The sequence below is a fragment of the Caretta caretta genome, chromosome 3 (assembly GCF_965140235.1).
Source record: "Caretta caretta isolate rCarCar2 chromosome 3, rCarCar1.hap1, whole genome shotgun sequence".
In the NCBI taxonomy this organism is placed as follows: Eukaryota; Metazoa; Chordata; order Testudines; family Cheloniidae; genus Caretta; species Caretta caretta.
In genome coordinates, this window is record NC_134208.1 from 8,362,957 (window position 1) to 8,383,296 (window position 20,340).

The window sequence follows — 20,340 nt, forward strand, 5'->3', positions numbered from 1 at the left end:
CAAGGATTTCCTTTCTGAAGGGGAAGCAACAAAGTCTCTTACCTAGTGGATGCTTATTGCTCTTGAAAGTAAAACTGGAAGCTCTAATGCGAAAACCACGAGATTGGGCTTTTTCTTTTTTAAATGCTAAAAACAAATGTCTGTCTTAATAAAACCAAAAGGAATGTCCAACTGCATCTAGCTGGTCGGGGATAAAACCTTTGGTAAGGAAGAGCAGCCTGAAAGAGTGTCTAACATACATTCGTTATGACTAGCATGTATTTCAGACTGGCAGTCGATAGTCTTAACTGATTCCAAACCACATATGTTGCATTTAAAATACCTCCTCGCATTTTTTTAGTTTGTCATGTGGCCTTGGAGTTAGCGCCACCAACAGAAACAGCTGAAGAAGTTTCCGGTTTCTAAATGCAGAGAGTTGTTTTACTTTCATGTTTTAGGACAGGGGCGGGTGGGCTTTGTTGATTTGTTCTGTGTAAACAGAATTTGCGGAACGGGGAGCTGCTGGAAGGATCAGGAGGCAGAATAGTTGTAAGCAATCATTGTCAAGGGTAGTGGGCCAGAGTGTAGCATTTCCTTGGTACTAGTGCTGTTTTAGGGTCCCGGTCCTGCCTCTTTCCCACAGGATTCGGCCCTTAAGTGCTCTGTCTGTTTATGATGGAACCTCACTAATTATGTTTAGATCCAGGGCAATTTAATGAGGGTTGCTGTTAGCAACCCTGTGGGGATGACTCCAGACCCTGAGATGTCAAGCTTTCCTCTGACCGTTCCAGGAGCACCAGGCACTGTCTCTCCGCACAACGGCACCTTTTTTGTTTTGGTACTTTAGTGGCTCCCATCACCATGGTATCTGAGTGCCTCATGGTCTTTAATGTATTTATCCGTCTAACCCTCTTGTGATGCAGAACTCTGCTATTATCCCATTGTACAGGTGGGGAACTGAGGCATAGGAGAGACTCAGTGACTCTCCCAAGGTCAAGCAGGAGATCTGCATTGTAGCAGGGATCCTGACATTCACAAAGCCCTTAAATAGAGCTGCTTGAATGTCCTCCTGTAGCTGCTGTAATTGAGTTTGGGAGACAGTGCCAGGGTGCCTTACATGCTCTTGTGGCTCTGCTCTGTCTCCCAAAAGGGAGGGGAAATTAAGATAATCCTAGTTCATAGCCTGTTACTAGGATAACCACCGTAAGATGTACTGGAAACTGAACTCTGGGGCCAGCAGGAGTGCAGGCCAGAAGAGCAGCAAGAGGTACTGACAGAACACTAGTTGAAGTTAGTTGTGGCACAGATAAAACTTGACGACAAAGGGGAGAAGGGCAGTAATGGGACTGAAGGTTAGAGACCTCCAAGGAAGCCCAGGGTGTGGCAGGAACTCTCTTTGTAGTATTTCTTTTGTCATGCCCATCACCATGGCAGACAGCGCTCCCCCTTCTGAACTGGCACTGAATCAATGCCCTAGAATAATACCAGGGAGTTCTGTGCTGTTGGAGGGTGCCAGATTTCTGATGAAAGGTCCTGTAGTGCTTGTCACAAGAGTTAGGAGTGGTGACCTATGTTGGTCAGGTTTTTGGAGTTATTACAGTCTGCGTTCCTGAAATTCCACCTCTAGTTTCGAGTGGATTCTCAGCTGGTGTACGTTGTCATAGCTCCATTGACCTCAGCTGAGGCTGTGGATCAATGTTCTTCACTTCCCATCCTAAACATTTTGTCACCCCTGTTTAAATGGCTGCCAGCGCTCATCCCAGAGACAGCTGCATTTCAGTGATGGAGAGAGCAATTCCTGGAAGTTTGGAGAGTGCTTCTGAAGCTTGGTGGCTGAGGAGCTGTGTCAATGTGAGTTGCTGCTAACGTCCTCTCCATCCATGAGTCACTCTTTCCTATAATGAATGGAAGCATTTTTAAAATACGAGTTTAAATAAACTTTAAAAACTTTAGTTAATCATTTTCCTCATACATTTGTGCATAATGAAACCTTTCTGTTCAGTAATACATAGCGACAGCAATGTGGCCTCGGGGCACAATGAAAGGATCCTGTTATTATCAGTGCTCTCTGTGCATGAGTGACAGCCTCATGCAGAAAAATGGGAGATTTGCATTCACTGCCAGCCCTCCACCTCAGCACATACAAATGGAAGCTGGTGTGCAGGGAATGCTATTAAAATGTTCTGCTAGGAGAGCCAAGGCCTCCCACACCGATCATACTTACCAGGAAACAAGAAAGCTGATTTAACCTTTTCCTGACTTTTTAGCCCTTTTAATCCTCCCAGCCTTCTGAGATGTCCGCTGATGCCCTTTGCTGGGCAGCATTATGAATTTGTGATGTCCCTTGATTTTTCACTGTCCTTGCTGCTTGTTCCGCTTCTAAGTGTTGCTGGTAGGGGCTGGGGAGGATTTGCATTTAATCATTAGCACAACAGGTGCCCTTGTGATGAAAATAGATTTAGGAATTGTGGCTGTATTATCAGGATGGGTTAGACTACCGTCTGCCCCCTTTAATTATGGTTTGGCTTGTTAAGATCTGAATCCTCGATTGATTTTTCTGGTGTATGCTAACATTCTAAACTGAAAATTACTCCTGATATCTCTCCTACCCACACCCTGCCAAAGTGACATCTCTCTTTACCTTTCTGCCAGTTTTCAGCTATCAGTTTGGGACAAGCTCTGCTTGTGCCTTTATTTCTTCTTTGTTAAATACCCACAAATGTACTGGAGCTTTGAACGGGCTCAGTGAGATATTAGTTGGTCGTCTTCAGCACTGGAGAGTAGATTCTTGTAACGTTTCTATTGCCAGTGCAGCCTCTCTAGTGGATGCACTTAGTACCAAAGACAGTAAGTAAGATTTCAACTCACGCTACGAGGGTTGATGTGTGACTCCCTAATCGTGGCTCAGTTGCATTTTCATAATGGCCATAGGGTGCCTATGACAAAGCAGTTCATAAAAGTGGTGTATTTTTTATTTATTAGCATTGTGGTGTCACCCAGGAGCCCCTGTCACAGACCAAAACCTGATTGTGCTAGGCGCTGTACAAACACAGAACAAAAAGGTGGCATATCTTTGTTGTCTCTGCTTATTAGTAGCAACTCTCTCTACTGGGTGCCAGCTAGGACGTGCTGAAACAGGTTTCTATCTGGCTGGTTTCTGAAATTGGGTTACTACTTTTATTGTGGGAATTGCATGCGGAGCATCTCAGATCTTCTCCTTGTTTAGGTAAGATGTAAGATTTGTTTTCACTGGTGTCTAAACTGGGTATCTTGGGCCAAATTCATATTGGTGGAAGTTAGTGGCATTTCACCAAGAGTGACTGTGGTCCCTTATGATTGATTGAGTTTGATCAGAGTAATTTTAAGATCCCACAGGTTGAAAGTTTGCCCTTTACAATGTAAAGGTGAATATCAAATCAATAATTCAATGTAGCATGTCTTTATGATCCTCATGATCATGTCTTTTTATGGTTTGTTTGCTACTTATGATAAATAATACTCTTTTTATACAGAGCATCAACATGTCCTAAGAACATCTATCATATATGGAAAACACAGATCAGTTATTTAATTCCCCACCCCCAGGCTTGTTTTATAAGGCCACCTAAATTCAGACAAAAGGTGGTCATGGGAAAGCAGAGGTTGCCAATGCAGCAAGTTGGAGGTATATAATGCATGCCTGCATTTGGTCATAAGTAAAATTAGGCTGACCACATAAAGCTAGTTCCTCCCTGCCCCCCATCCCGCCCCCCCCACAGTCCCCCTGAGTGTTGCTTGTCCAAATTGCAAATCCTTCATGCAATTGTATAACATGATCAGTTTTTAATTCAGATGGGGCCCAAGATGAGAATGGGGTATTTCGACTCTAATATGTAGTAATAGTAATAATTTGTAATTTTATAGTGCCATTTATCTAAGGATCACAACATGCCAAAAACATATCCATTTTACAGGTGGGGAAACTGAGGCATGCAAAGTTTAGTGACTTGTCCAGCGTGTCACAGTGCATCAATGGCAGAGGCAGGAATAGAAAATATGATTTATTGACTGCTATTCTCTGTTCTGACTGCTAGACCACACAGCTTTTATCAAGTCCTTTGATAGAACTGCCCTGCAGAAAGCTGTGCATGTCTCATGAATCCTGTCAGTTCCTCAGGTTTGTAAGTACTACACAGGAAGGTGTTAGACAAGTAATAGTGAATCAGAATGCTGATGATTTTGACTGTACAGCTGCTTTTAGTAAATGTCTTTATCGTTTTATAGCTTAGTAAAGTGTCATTTTTGCCTCGTCTGACGCTGTTGCTCTCTTGTAGGCATGGCAGAGTATCAGCAGCGCAGAGGTGATGACAGAGACTGATGCTTATCCAAGACTCTTCCAGCTTGTTTTCAACTATGGCTGTTGATTCTCCATATTCATTGGATGGTAATGCAGGATGTCAAGAGCAGCGGTAAGAGGTCAACTTGATCCCATTGTGTTTTTGTCGCCATGACAACACCACAACACGACTAGCAACAGCCAGTTAACCAGCGACAAAAGGAGAAGGTCGGTGATTGATTCTAATTGGGCCAAAAGTTGCATTTGAAACAAAAAGGCTGGAGGCAGCCATCGTCACGACAAGAAGATGAAATTTCCATTCTACTGGCCCCTTATTAAGCAGGCACAATAATCTTTTCTTTTAGAGACTTGCTAATAAAAACTGTTTTGGTTATGGCTACTGATCCAACGTGATTGGGCGCGCACCGATTCTCAGACTCATGACTGGGTATACCATGTTGCGGAATGGGGGAGTGGGGAATGGCGGCCAACCCTGGGTGTTACGATGGTCCAGTCGGATCCGGCTCACCTGGCTTAGCTTTACCCTGTTCATCATCCTCGTCTTCTTCCCCCTCATCGCCCACTACTACTTGACCACCATTGATGACGCGGATGATGCTGGCAAGCGCATCTTCGGCCCCCGCACCGGAAATGAGCTGTGTGAGGTGAAGCATGTCCAGGACCTGTGCCGCATCCGTGAGTCAGTCAGTGAGGAGCTGCTCCAGCTGGAGGCCAAGCGACAGGAGCTCAACAGCGAGATCGCCAAGTTGAACCTGAAAATCGAAGCCTGCAAGAAGAGCATAGAAAACGCCAAGCAGGATCTCCTGCAGCTGAAGAATGTCATCAGCCAGACTGAGCATTCCTACAAAGAACTGATGGCTCAGAACCAGCCAAAGCTCTCCTTGCCAATCCGGCTGCTGCCAGACAAAGATGAAGCTAACTTGCCTTTGCCAAAATCCAACAGGAACTGCAGGCTGTACAACTGCTTTGACTACTCACGCTGCCCACTGACGTCTGGCTTCCCAGTGTATGTCTACAACAGTGATCAGTACCCTTTTGGTAGCTCCTTAGACCCTTTAATTAAGCAAGCCTTTGAGGCAACCGTCAGAACTAATGTTTATGTTACTGAAAATGCAAACATTGCTTGTGTGTATATAATTTTAGTGGGGGAAATGCAAGAGCCCATAATGCCAAAACCTACTGAACTGGAGCAACAGTTGCACTCTTTGCCATATTGGAGGACTGATGGACACAACCATCTCATCATTAATTTATCGAGGAAATCGGAAACTCAGAACTTTATCTATAACATCAGCACAGGGCGTGCCATGATTGCCCAATCCACCTTTTATGATGTACAGTATCGGCCAGGCTTTGATATTGTGGTATCGCCTCTAGTCCATGCAATGTCCGAACCCAACTTCCTAGAGATTCCACCCCAGGTGCCAGTAAAGCGAAAGTACCTATTCAGTTTCCAGGGAGAGAAAATAGAGTCTCTTCGATCCAGCTTGCAAGAGGTTCGTTCGTTTGAAGAGGAAATCGAAGGCAATGCCCCAGCTGACTATGATGATCGGATCATTACCACCTTGAAGGCTGTCCAAGACAGTAAGTTGGACTTTGTCTTGGTGGAATTCACTTGTAAGAACCAGCCTAAGGCAAGTCTGCCCACTGAGTGGGCACTTTGTGGAGAAAGGGATGACAGATTAGAGCTACTGAAGCTATCTACTTTTGCACTGATAATCACACCAGGGGACACCCATCTATTGATCTCTGCTGGGTGTGCTATGAGACTCTTTGAGGCTCTGGAAGTCGGAGCCATCCCAGTGATTCTTGGAGAGCAAGTTCAGCTGCCCTATCATGATGTGATCCGGTGGAATGAGGCAGCCTTAATCATACCAAAGCCACGTATCACAGAAGTGCACTTTCTTCTGAGAAGCATTTCTGACAACGATCTCCTTACCATGAGGAGGCAGGGCCGCTTCTTGTGGGAGACCTACTTCTCCACCTCTGACAACGTGTTCAGCACAGTCTTAGCCATCATAAGGACTCGAATTCAAATCCCGGCTGCTCCTATTCGAGAAGAAACTGCCGTGGAGATTCCTCACCGCTCTGGCAAAGCTGCTGGTACTGACCCCAACATGGCAGACAATGGTGACTTAGACTTGGGGCCTGTGGAAACAGAACCACCCTATGCATCTCCCAAATACCTTCGCAATTTTACTCTCACAGCAATGGATATCTACAGGAATTGGAATTCAGCTCCAGGGCCTTTCCATCTCTTTCCACACACACCCTTTGATCCCGTTTTACCTTCAGAAGCTAAGTTTCTTGGGTCTGGGACTGGATTTCGACCAATTGGAGGAGGAGCAGGTGGTTCTGGGAAAGAGTTCCAAGCTGCCTTGGGTGGCAATGTCCCAAGGGAGCAGTTCACAGTAGTCATGTTAACCTACGAGCGGGAGGAAGTGTTAATGAACTCCCTAGAGAGACTCAATGGACTCCCTTACTTAAATAAAGTTGTAGTAGTGTGGAACTCCCCCAAACTTCCCTCCGAAGACCTCTTGTGGCCAGACATCGGTGTCCCAATCATGGTAAGAAATACCCAAATGCTCAATTTGGTTTGACATTTTTACAGTGGGAAATAACGTAGACATTTTTATCAGTTCTGTAACTTGGCATGTCTGCCTAGTAATCCAACATTGTGCTGAAGTTTGTTGTTATGCTGTGGGCTTCAAACTGCTGTCAGGACCAGGATTTTCAAGAATAGGAGAGCCTAAAGTTAGGCTCCCCAATAAGTGACCTGCTTTCCAAAGTGCTGAGCACCTAGTGGCTCCCATTGAAGTAAATGGAAGATGCTGGGTGTTTGGCACCTTTTGGAAAAACAAGTTGCATATACAGGAGCCTAAATAGGAATTTTGGAGTCTGAAGTTAAATTCCTGTTTTTGATCTTTGCTCCAGCTGTTTGTTCATCACTGCTGTTGTTGTTTGAATCCAGTCATGCTTAGAGGAAAAATAAAAGGCTAATGCTTTACAAAAGTTTTAAAAAGAGGAGGAAGATGGCATTTAAATGCACAAACTAAATGTGTTCTTTGTGCCAAGGCAGTTCTGAATATAATAGCACTTTAGAGCGATTAGGACATTATGCATGCAAAAAGATTCATTGATTTTAATATTTCATTTTATTATTGTTTCTGACAAATAAATCCTTCTGCATATGTTTAAAAACCTTTAAGGTCCAAGCACAATAAGGAGAGAAGATTGCTCAGATAATTGCAAAATAAACATTCACATTAGTCCTCTCCAGTGCTTGAATTTTGGGAAATTCTTGCAACAGTTCTGCTTAAAAAGTGTTAACCCTTTCATAGTTGGACAGTGGGGGGTGGGGCGGATTTTCTCTTCTGACTTGCTAATGGGTGTCATTTGTGAAAGAAAAAATGTTTTTCTCCGGATCAACCTCTTTTCTATATTATTCTTGCCATTTTTCTCTCCTTGCAAATATTATTTTATTTATTATTGATGTAGTGCCAGAGGCCTGCTTGCACTTTACAGACCATTAGAGGACAGGGATCCTGGTGTGACAGATTTACAGTCTAAGGCAGTGGTCACCAAGTGGTCGATCGCGATTGACTGGTAGATCCTAGAGGATCTCCCAGTCAATCGTGATCTCTGGCAGTACAGCGTGGCTGCTGCTACGGCAGACTCCCTGCCTAACCCAGCCCCATGCCACTCGCGGAAGTGGCAGCGCAGCCAGGAGAGCAGGGGTCTCCCTCCACGCACTGCTCCTGCCCGCAAGCACCACCCCCGCAGCTCCCATTGGCTGGGAGAACTGTGGGGATGGTGCTTGCAGAGAGGGGCAGCGTGCTGAGCCACGTGCCTCCCCGCTCCCAGAGGCCGCAGGGACATATTGGTCCGTTCTGGGAGCAGTGTGGGGCTGGGATAAGCAGGGAGCCTGCCTTAGCCTCGCTACACCCGTCGCCGACCGGGAGCCTCTGGAGGTAAGTGCTGCCCGGCGGGAGGCCGCACCCCAATCCTGAGCCCCCTCCCAGAGCCAGCACTCCATACCCCCTTCTGCACCCTGAACCCCCTCCTGCACCCCAAGCCCCAGCCCTGACCCCCCTCCCAGAGCCCACACCCCCTTCCGCACCCCAATCCCCTGTCTCAGCCCATAGCCCCCTCCTGCACCGAAACTCCCTCCTAGAGCTTGCACCCCTCACCCCCTCCAGAACCCCAACGCCCTATCCCAGCCCGGTGAAAGTGAGTGAGGGTGGGAGAGAGAGGGCGATGGAGTGAGCAGGGAGGGGAGGGGCCTCGGGGAAGGGGCGGGGTAGATCCTGGGTTGCCCTTAAATTCAAAAAGTGATCTTGGGTGTAAAAAGGTTGGAGACCTCTGATCTAAGGAGTAAGATCTTTATAAGGTCATAAATCCTTTTAGAAAATATACCATATATACTTAGGTGCCTGAAGGCTTGTCTACAGGAACATTTACATCTATACTACGCACCTTTTAGCGACACAGCCATGCCACTAAAGGGCATGCAGCGTAGCTGCTCTTTGTCGGCGGGAGAGAGTTCTCCCGCCGACAAAAAACCAATTCCACCCTCAACGAGCGGTGGTAGCTTTGTTGTCAGGAGAGCTTTCCCGCCGACAAAGCTCTGTTCACACCGGTACTTTTCATCAGTAAAACTTTTGTTGTTCGGTGGGGGGGTTTCGCACCCCGGAACGGCAAAAGTTTTACCAATGAAAGTCCAGTGTAGAAAAAGCCTTAGTTTGCAGAGAGCTGGGGCGTGAATCTACCCCACACTAGCTTGCCATAGACTGCAACAATTGATATGTGGCAAGCTGGGGTGTGAATCTACCCCACATTAGCCTGCACGAACTGACTGCCCATGTGAACCCTGCTGATGTGCATTAACAGTTTAATATGCTTTGATGTAGTCGTTTCAAAGAGGACTAGATCAGAGCCCACTAACAAACTATTAAGGAGCATCAGCAGGGTCCACATGGGCAGTCAGTTCATGCAGGCTAATGTGAGGTAGATTCACACCCCAGCTTGCCACATATCAATTGTTCACGTACACGAGCCTTAAGTCTCATTGAAAGTCAATGGGACTCCTAATAGTGTGTAAACTTAAGTACGTGTGTAAGGCCAGGTCTACGCTAAAAAGTTAAATCAACCCAGCAACATCACTCAGGGGTGTGAAAATCCCCTGGGGAAGACGGTGCTAGGTCAATGGAAAAATTCTTCCGTCATTGTAGTTACCACCTGTCGGGGAGGTGGATGAACTACAGGGACAGGAGAACCCTTCTTGTTGCGGTAGTAAGTGGCTACGCTGAATCACTGCAGCTGCAATGATGACACAGTGCCGCTGTAGCAGTTTAAGTGTAGACGTAGCCTAAGTCTTTGCAGGAGGAGGCCATAAATTAGAAGAATATTTTTGAACTTCTTAGCCAGTCTGTTTCCTGACTTCATATTTAACTCGCATTGGGAGTCTGTCATAGTAGTTAGCTTTATAAAATCCCCCTTCTTCTGTGGGGCTAATGAAATAAGAGCATAAACCCAGCCAGCTAGCTGGAATTGAATCACAGAAGTGAAAGGTGGAGGAGGAGGGGAGAACCTTTCAAGCTGTACAGTTCAACCCTTTACAAGAGAAGAATATCCAAGAATATTGGATATTCAGATTATGAAGCAGCGTAGAATGTCTTTACTGTGGTCTATTGAGCATATAGCCCAGTAAATTCAGAGAGCCAAGAATTGGCCTTAATTTAAATTACACGTAGAAAATTGTGGTTTTTAACATTTCTCTCTTCCAATGCAAGCAATTACTAGCACTGTATGACTGCTAGGAACAGAGCAATAATACAGCTGTGCTAAAGCGATCACTGATCAAAGCACCTAAAACCAGAAGGCTATTGAAGTAAAGTAAATTACAGTGTAATGAGACAGAATGCAGCATGATTAGTATATTCTGGGCTGAAAGTCTAGCCACTGATAACCTTGAACGACAAGCCAATGGGTCAGCACATATTACAGGATGAAGGAAAGGATCCTGAAACCTGTGCATCCAGTGCAGAGAATTAGTAATGTTTGCTTCCATGTTGTGTTTTGTCACAGTTGGTCGAGAAGTCCTTCCCTCCCAGATGATCCCAAAAGTTCACCAGTCGTGCTGCTAGGGCAGAGTAAATAATTTACGGTGAATAATTTGTTGTGATATTTTCTGCTTGCAGAATACCTAGGAGAAGTTGCCATGTCCTTGAATTTATTCTGTCATTTTTTCCCCTGTATGGTTTGATCACAGACAGTTCATTGAGTGTTTGATGATTGGTATTTGGGCTGCGCTGCTTAATTGTGGTTGGTCTCACAAAGTCACGTGGTATAATTTCTGTTTCCCAATGGAGTGTAATTTACAATCAAGAGCAAGGCTTGAAGAAGCCTCTGGGGCTTTGAATCTTTCATGGAGAGGGAGAAGGCAAACAAAGTTAGGAAACACATTTTACTTTTAAACCTCTTCCTTTCTCTCTGAGCCATATATTCCATGCCTGAAGCAACATTCCTAGAAAAATCAGGGTACTCTGAGGTCTGTAGGCTGTGTGCAGAGCTGAAATTATATTTTACCTAGTCTCATTCATAGAGAGTGGGGGGGAGGGAGTGTGCATGTATGTTCCCATTTGGAAAGGATGTGATCAGATCCCCATGTAATTTAAGTGTGTCTGTGCCAGGCCTGTGGTGGGGACTTCGGAGAGATTGAGCCCTCTCTCATGGCAAAATAGTTCCCCATCCCATGTAAAAATACCATGTAAGAATTCTCATGTATGTGAGTGTAAAATATACTTCCTTCAAGTATTTGTATGAGTAGAACTGTGAATTAGCAGAATTTTCATTGAAAGTGAACTTGGAGGGGTATGAATTTGCCAAGGCAAATGCATCTAAAAATTTGATCATATTCAAACATCTTTCTGCAGTGTTTTCCCAGCCCTGAGTATCATGCTGTCTCTAGCATTAGGAGTTATCCAGCAAAATTGTCTGATTCATTTGGCTAAAGCCTAGTTTGCAAGAGGGATTAAACCTTTCTGGCAGCCATCAGCACTGATTCAGCTCTATTGCATTATCCTCTGTTTGTCAGAGGGTGGAGATGGATGGCAGGAGAGAGATCAGTAGATCATTACCTGTTAGGTTCACTCCCTCTGGGGCGCCTGGCATTGGCTATTGTCAGTAGACAGGATACTGGGCTGGATGGACCTTTGGTCTGACCCAGTATGGCCATTTTTATGTTCTTATGTTGTTAATCTTATGTTCTTAATCTTGCCACAATTTTTAACACCATGTCAGGTTGCACTTAGCCACAGAGAGTGCAACTGCTATTTCTCTGCTATGGGAAAAAATAAACACAGTCAAATTAGATCTCCTTGATTGGGAGATACTAATCATTCCTCTGACTTTAGGTAGGGTGCAGCCACTCTATGCCATTCAGTTAACTCCTGAAACAGGGACAAGTACATAATTTTTCTTACAGGTGGAACGGAAGCTAAGAACACAGGAGAGCTTTGGAGAGAGAGAGAGAGATTGATGATGAGTTAGCTTTCACACTCTACCCATGCCCCACATGCATGGGTGTGCGCACACATCCTGAAAAGATTCCCTAACGCAGAAAAAGAATTTGTCATTAGGGACAAAATATTGCCGAGGTTGTAGAGGAGGTTCCCAACTTCCCCTTTCAGGATCTCCCCTCTGAGGGATCCCTAAACAGTGAGCAGGGAATGGCAAGGAATAACTTTCCCTGCTTTGCAATTCCCTGAGAGCCCTTTTCACCCAGTTGAGGGGTTAAGGGAAACAAAATAAACCATCTCAAAAAGACAGACCACTCACCCAACCCTTGCAAATAGTAATAAAAACCAGGCGTCAACCTGAACCTGAGATCTGATTCAGAGAGGTTTTTTGAGGGAACTGGAACTGAACCCGAGCTGAAAACCTCTCTCACATTGAACCCAAACTGAAACCAAAGCCTATAAAAGAAAAACCGGTAGCTGGTTCAAAATAACAGGTGCAATAATCAGGTGCTGAGGAAGGGTCTCTCTGTTCCAAGCCTCCAGAGAAAGGGCAGAGACCACACTTTCCAGGAAGCCATTGAAGCAGATGAGAAGAGAGGAAGGAGGGGGAAAGAAAGGGGTTCTGGGATTGGTAGTTCTCCTGTCTTTTATGCCAAGTAGAGGACTGCCCATGGAAGGAAACTAAAACTCCCAGAACACCTCCCTCACCTCTCCATCTCCTCCCAATTCTGTCTGAATGCTATTGGCCAGCAACTCAGGCCTCAGACTTGGTGGGTGAGACGGGCGAAGTGTGGACCACAGGACCTTTGTTTAAACTTGCGGCTGTAAGGCTCCACTGCACTTTGTTCCTGGCTTTATGTCCCTGGCACAGAAGTTCCTCCCTGCTACCACCCCAGGGTAAGTTATTCTGTTATGCTGGGGGGGGCTCCTGAAGGAAGTAGGGGCAGGGGTTGTAGGAGGGAATCTCCGGGGGCCTGAAAGAAGGGAGGGAGTGGACTGAGGGAGCTAGGGAAGAGTTCAGTCTGAAGGGGTTCGGGTTCGGTAGCAGTTCTTCTCTGACTAATGACCCCATTGTCACCTCACCTCCCTGACTGGCTGGGCCTAGAACATCTTCCCTCTGCCCATTACGCCAGAGGAGGTTTTTTCCACAATAGAATTATCGCATATTGCTTGATGATTTTTTTTTTTAAGGTTTGCAGTTCTATGGTGTAGAATCTTCTATTGTTAGAATAGGCAAAGAAGTATTAGTGGGGAAAAAAACTCTAAGGCCTATTTCTGTCCTTTGCTACTTCTTTGGGTTCCTTTATTTCAATGTCAAGTACTTAACTAATAACTTTCTCTTTCATTCTTAATCTTACAAGAATGTTGGAGTGTTTTCAGTTGCATTAAATCTTTGAGCTGATTGGCTTATACAAGTAGAACCAACTAAACACAATCCATTGCTCTTGCCATACTGCTGGCCCAATTGCTGAATCATTCCCAGCCCCAAACTGAGACTATTCCTACCTAGTCCCTCAGGCGTGTCCTTGATAACTGTCCCCCCAGAAACATAGGCCCTAACTCCGTTTCCCTTCCACTGATGACCATGATACACTGATATGACCATCAGGCTACATGTTCCAATGGAAGACAGGCTTCAAGCAGCTATGGGTAGGGTTTAAAAAAAAAAAAAAAATCCTGTGAGGAAATTCTTCTCGTTTGACCAGGCCAAGAATTTCTACCTGTAAAGGTGGTAATTGCAGGAGTGTTATGATGGGAATACCCACATCAAATTTAGAGTGGCACATACAAAGACATTGCCCAGATGTTACTCAAGAGAAGCAATCCCCAAGTGAGACAAGTTCACGTGATGATGATGATAATCCTAACCTTCCGTGCAAAAGAATTAATCTGCCCTTAAACCAATGTACTCTAGATTCTATGTTGAAAAGCGAGATAATAAAAGTGAAATATTAGAAACCGACTTGGATTGCTGGTTCATTGTGAGTTGGCTCCTGTTGGTCTGATCTTCTGTGAGGGAATACTTCAGCAATGTATCTTGAGAGGAGTACTTGGATGGCTAGAACCTTTCATTTCTTGGTTATCAGTTCCCATTCTTACCAGGCCATTAGCAATAGTAATTTTCTAACCATTTGATGGCTGCTTAGTGGTCTGTGTGAAAGGCTTAGATCAGTGGTTTTCAGTCTGTGCTCCGCGGACCTCTGGGGTCCACACACTACGCCTAAGATTTCCAAAGGGATCCACACCTCCATTTGAAATTTGTTAGGGGTCCGCAGATGAAAAAAGATTGAAAACTGCTGGCTTAGACTCAGTCAAATTCCCATTGGCCAGGTGCCTACATTATTATTTATGTATTAAAATAGTATTAATCATGTTTATTATAGTAGTGCCAAAGGACCAACCAAGAATGGGCCCATGTTGTGCTAGGTGCTGTACAAACACAGAGTTCAGGGCAGGGACTGTCCACTAAAGCTTACAATCGAAATAAACCAGACAGACACAGGGCGGGGCAGAACACGCAAGCAGAGTAAACAATGATGGCAGCCGTAGAACCTCACGGTTTTTTGAGGTGGGGTGAGCTAGGGGGGCTTCTAGAGGTTCTAACTCTATTGTTCTGGGCACTGTAGAGACCGAGTAAAATGCAGATAAGCTCTGAAGCTTACAGTCTACATTCTGTGCTCCTCTAGAATTTTGGTTGTGTTACCACATGTGGATTTTGGGTCAGGTCACCGATAATATCTACAACCCTTTACTCTGTTCAGAGCCAGTTTAGCGTAGCACCTATCCACGTGCCCCAGCAGTGACTGGTAGAGTCCTGCAGCGGGACTGGGATCCCATAGGACCTGCTGCCATAGTAGCGGGAGCAGGTAAAATGTACTTTGTTGCGGGCGGCTTTGGGTGAGCACAAAACAGACTGTGGTAATTTGTGGGAAAACAAAATCTTTTTAAATAAAGGTTTAGATACTTAAATTTAAACAAGGGATAGAAAGAGGTTTGATGTCTATTATAGAATCATAGAATATCAGGGTTGGAAGGGACCTCAGGAGGTCATCTAGTCCAACCCCCTGCTCAAAGCAGGACCAATCCCCAATTAAATAGTCTCAGACAGGGCTTTGTCAAGCCTGACCTTAAAAACTTCCAAGGAAGGAGATTCCACCACCTCCCTAGGTAACGCATTCCAGTGCTTCACCACCCTCCTAGTGAAAAAGCTTTTCCTAATATCCAACCTAAACCTCCCCCACTTCAACTTGAGACCATTACTCCTCGTTCTGTCATCTGCTATCACTGAAAACAGTCTAGATCCATCCTCTTTGGAACCCCCTTTCAGGTAGTTGAAGGCTGCTATCAAATCCCCCCTCACTCTTCTCTTCCTCAGACTAAACAATCCCAGTTCCCTCAGCCTCTCCTCATAACTCATGTGTTCCAGTCCCCTAATCATTTTTGTTGCCCTCCGCTGGATGTTTTCCAATTTTTCCACATCCTTCGTGCAGTGTGGGGCCCAAAACTGGACACAGTACAATGCAGGTGCGAGTGGGAGTGCGTATAGCGGGGTGGGACGGAAGTGAGATTTTTAAAAAAAGTCCCATTCAGGGATCTAGTGACTGGCTTTAAAATCCAGGGTCTGGGGGAATTTCATATAAATCAAATTTCCAATAAGTTTGTGTCACCGGCCTCTGCTATCTGGAATGTTGCGTTCTGGTTCCTCAGCATGGGAGACGTGTGAAATGAAGCTAATGAGCTTGGGGAGGGTGTTCCACTTACCTTGAGACGAGTCGCTCTAGGCCCATGTACTAATATTTCTGTAAATCGCTCACCCGGTCTCTGAGATTATACCCTGATCATAAATAGTTTTTAACGCCTGTCTCTTCTTGTGAATTTCCAGCCCCTCTCTTGCTCCCTCTCTCGGGAAGGATCAGCGTTGTGCAGACTGGTCCTATTCGTAGTAGAGTGGCAGCTATACTAACATGGCAGCATTCAGTTTTCCCCTCTTCCTCTTGGGTTTCTCTGTGCACTTGTAGGCACTTATGAGCAATTCAGCTGCGTTCAGCTACTGTAGCGCTTGTTAGTGACTAATCCTTTCCCTCAGCTTTGTTATAGAATAAGTAGCTAGCTTTGATCTGTGCATCTAGTTCCAGCGACATAATGCCCTTTTCCCTCTGGCTCAGTGGCCAGCCTGGAAAATTTGTTCACTTTAGATGCTAGTTTAAAAAGAAATAATCCCCTGACGATTTCTAATCCAGAGGCGTTACTGCAATGACAAATCTATTTGCTTGGGCACGTTGACCCTCGCAGTGGCACTTGTTTAAACAGTGTGCGGAAAGATTTCCAAACCTCTTATTCAGAGAATCCCTGTGCAAATGCTGCATACTGTGCAGTGGCGTTGTTGTAATACTGACATTTTATACCTACAGCACCATTCTGCCACAAGGATATTAAAGTGCTTTGCAAATTACTTATAGGCAACACCACCACCTATGTTGTACAAGAAGGATGGATGCAGATTTCGGCCAAGAACAGAAGGGGTGAAACTTTACTTCTTTAACTGCCATGATTTCTTTCATGGACAGACCCTCACCTCACCTTGTGGAGTCTCTCTCTACTCTGGAAAAATGGCTGTAGAACTGGCCTTGTCGGGTTCCGTGTTCATCTTTCAGCGACTCCAGATCAAATGTGCTCCTTTGACAAGTAAGATGCCAGCCCTGCAGTGTCAACTGGGGATATGAGAAGGATGTGTTTTTACTGGCTTGCACATCATCACTAGTAACTCTTACCAAAATGAAGTGTGTTATATAAGCCAATTGAGGCAAAGAACTTCAAGTAAATTAACTCCATCTAGTCACAGTGAGTCAAGGACAGAAGTGTTCCGGGAGTCTTGATTGCACTATTAGGTCAGATTTTTGACTGTTTATCACCTTTTGGACTTCTTTGTAGCTTTGCATAAATACCAAGTAAGGCCCTGATTCAGCAAAGTACTTAAATGCATGCCTAACTTTAAGCATGTATGTAATCTCATTGAGTTTGCTGGGACTGCTCCCATGCTGAAAGTTGGACTTGTGCTTAAGTACTTTGCTCAATCAGGGCCTTAAACTGGGCTTTTGTCCTCATGCTTTGGAAAAGCTGATCCCATCCTCTGAATGAAACTAATTTAAATCTGTTTCTTGTTCAATGTGTGAGCAATCAAAGCCCAGTAGACTGTGTGAAGAAAGAGGGTTGTATAAACATATCAGAGTACCTTTCCAGTCCTTTGAGGTAGGGCAGTGATGTTGAAGGGTTATTTGAGTTTTATTCCCAGCTTTGCCACTCTCACCCTGCAAGATCTCGAGCAAGTGACTTAAAGTACAGCTTTATTCCAAAAAGTGGTTTTGCAATAATGCCCGTAGGCCGGAAGTCTTATTATTTCTATTAGTATGTGATAAGGAAAGAGCCCAGCTTACGTGTCCCAGGCTGCACAAGCAGGGCTGGTAGTTAGGAAAACTAGCTTTTCGCTTGTAAACTGAGCACATTTGATCTAGAGTCCCGTACAGAACAGGCACTAGACAATGCCTTTTTAAAATTGTCATTTCAGAGTAGATCCGCATTTGTGCCTCTCCTTTACCCGTTTGTAAAATGGGGATAATACCAACTCCCTACCTCTGCAGAGGTGTGGTCCTTGCTTAAATGTTTGTAAAGACCTTGAGATCATCTGATGAAAGGCAGTCTAGAAATGAATAGCATTATTACCTTTACATTTGTCTGTCCCTTTGTTGTGTATAGCACTATCCGCTGCACACCGAGAGAACACAGTGCTGCCATATACATCAGATTACTTCATCTCAAATCCCCATTAGTTTACTGTCTTGATTTATTTTTAAAGGCTCCACGGTGGACAGGAAAGAAACAAAGCACACACTTAATCTACCAGAGAGGCAGAAGTCCAGGTGCTTGTCACTACAGGGCTTAAGCAAATGTGCAGTGAGGCATGAATGTACAATGATAATTTAACAAGCTGCACTGACATTTTAGGGATACATCCACTGAGCATTAAGTCAGATGCCCTTCAGCATCCCAGTGCTGCTGCCTAAAACCAGCACTTAATTCTCTTGCATGCCGTATGCTCTATTTGGATATCTTTGCATAGACACACATACGTATATTACTGTAGGTTTGGTTCTCAGAAATCTGACTAGATCCAGCAGCTAACAGGATCGGTAACCCAGAGGGGAAGTAGTAATTGCTGAGATGATGCAAAGGGAGTACTGGGAAGGAAGACTTCATGGCAGGTTTTTGCATATAAATCCAGACATTCTCTCACATGTGGAAGCCTGGTGTTTGTACTTAGGAAGTAGCAGCAAGTGTCGGGTCCCTGGAGAGTAATGTGCAGTCTGGCGTCCAGTATGAAAGGCTAGATAGTCTTTATATTTTAAAAGCAGTCTTTGCTCTTGTGCACAATATATCACAATTGCTTGCTATAGAACAGGAGAGGCACTGTAGGAAATGACACTTGAATCAGTGTAGGGGCAGAAACCACATTGTTTACCCACTGCCAGATGTTGCACTGTTTTAGAAGGCGTGTGTGTGTATGCATATTTAAACAGCTAGAGGACATTTTACACCCTTCGGTGAACATGTGCAATGGAATGTGGACCAAAGGCCTAATGAGTGTGCATTTTCTCCATCTTTTCTCCCCTCCCTTTCCCCACTTATCTTCTTTCAGTCTCCTCTGCCTGCCTAGTTTTGTTTCGTTGTGTTGTGTTGTTGTGTTTTTTACTGCAACCAGGTGTGGTGACACCCAAACCATGTTATGAGGCAGGGTGGTCTTGTGGCTAAGGCACAGGTCTGGGATATCTGGGTTCCCTCCCACCTGTACCACAGACTTCTGTGGGGAAGTCGTTATAGACCAGAGGTGTGAATGGTGCTTTACACATTGTGTAAAGACACAGTCCCTGTCCACAGGTGATTAAATACGATGCAATACAGGGAGCAATGGACAACCTTCTACCGGGATTGCCATGACATGGGATGGGCCTGAGGAAGAGCTATCAGTCCCTATAAAAAAGAACGTTCCAAATGGCCAGCATAACACACAGCCTCTGACAATCAAACTCCTACTACTTGCCTTCTCATGGCAGAGATGTTCCAAACAAAAAGTGGGAGGGAAAGGGAGGGTGAAAGGCAAATGCCTGGTGCCTTAAAACCAGGCTGCTGAGGGCAGGTGGGGCCAGTTAGCCATGGCCAGCAAGTCACTTAGGAGAAGGAAAACCCCAATTTAAACCCTCTTGAGATGAGAGAAAACATTTCGAGGTCTGGGCAGTGGAAGTACTGTGATGGAGCTCTGGAGAGACCAGCGAAAACGCCTGAGAACCAGCTGAATGGCATAGGACTCCAAGATGGGGCAAGCAGCTCCGAGGCTGCAGGTCTTGTCAGGCCTTGCCAGCCAGAGACCTAGATCATGGCACTAGGTGACACACTGCATCTTTGTTCTTTTCAGCTTACACTTAACCAGCAAGAGTAGTTAGCGCTTTTAAGGGGTGGCTAGTCCAGCCTATGTGTCACCACCAGGGACGCTCACAAATGGTGGGAGAGCTGTTCAGCCTTCGGCTGGGAGTTCATCTGTCTCAACCCGGACAGCCCCAGGCCAGTAGGATTGCCAGTGGCCAGTGCCCGGTTGTCTCCACAGAGTTGGGGAGAATAGCCCAAAAGGTGAATTACTAGACAAAAGTTTAGATTTGTGAAACGAAGGCTTAACAACTCTTTGCAAGTTGCTACTTGGTGTGCTGTCCTTACCAAGTGAAGGTATGGAGTTGGCCAAGATGATGGTCCGAAGAAACACCAATATACTCTCTGGCCTCCTGCACACATGCTGCCTGAGAACTCAGTCCTGGCTGTAAGGTGGACTATACAGGTGGTAGTGGAAGGAGAAATGGTGTAGGAGTGGTGGTTTGCAATGAACTATGTAAACTGTTTAGGAAATCATCAGCCTGACACAGTCCATAACGGATGGCGAGAATATTGCGAGGGCCTACTTAATTGAGGAGAACTCTTTCTATGCCATGAGTATTGTGTGAACTGATGATCCTGGATCTCAATGGCCTGTCAAGGGAGATGTTAAGTCTGCACTATTGAAGAAGGCATCTGGAAAAGCATCAGGACCAGACAAAGTCCCAGTGGAAATTATCAAAGCCTTGAGAGAGGTTGGTGTATGCTGGCTCATGTGAGTCCTGTATACAGTTTGGAAAGAGAAGAAAATCCCAAGAGAATGTAGAAAGACCATACGGGTGCGATATACAAACTAAAAGGTGATATACACAACTGTTCAAAGTACTGAGGAATTAAGTTGCTGTCCCACGCCATGACACTGTTAGAGTGAATCATGTGTTGTATGCAGTGATGTTGTAGCTGTGTCAATCCCAGGGTATTAGAGAGACCAAATGGGTGAGTTAATATCTGTTAATGGACCAACTTCTGTTGGTGAGAGACAAGCTCTTGTTCAGGTCTGGGAATGGTACTAATGTCACTGCTGAATGC

The 20,340-nt window shown here is 45.1% G+C and overlaps 1 protein-coding gene across 4 annotated transcripts in view; it reads left to right on the forward strand.

The window, feature by feature from the left end:
- EXTL3 (exostosin like glycosyltransferase 3) overlaps positions 1-20,340 on the forward strand; it is a 229,728-nt gene that overhangs the window by 163,169 nt on the left and 46,219 nt on the right. For all 4 annotated transcript variants that reach the window (XM_048845823.2, XM_048845821.2, XM_048845822.2 and 1 more), the window contains one exon: positions 4,293-6,882. In XM_048845823.2, coding sequence (XP_048701780.1) covers positions 4,735-6,882 — 2,148 coding nt within the window. In that variant the 5' untranslated portion in view covers positions 4,293-4,734. The remainder of the gene's footprint in view (positions 1-4,292; positions 6,883-20,340) is intronic.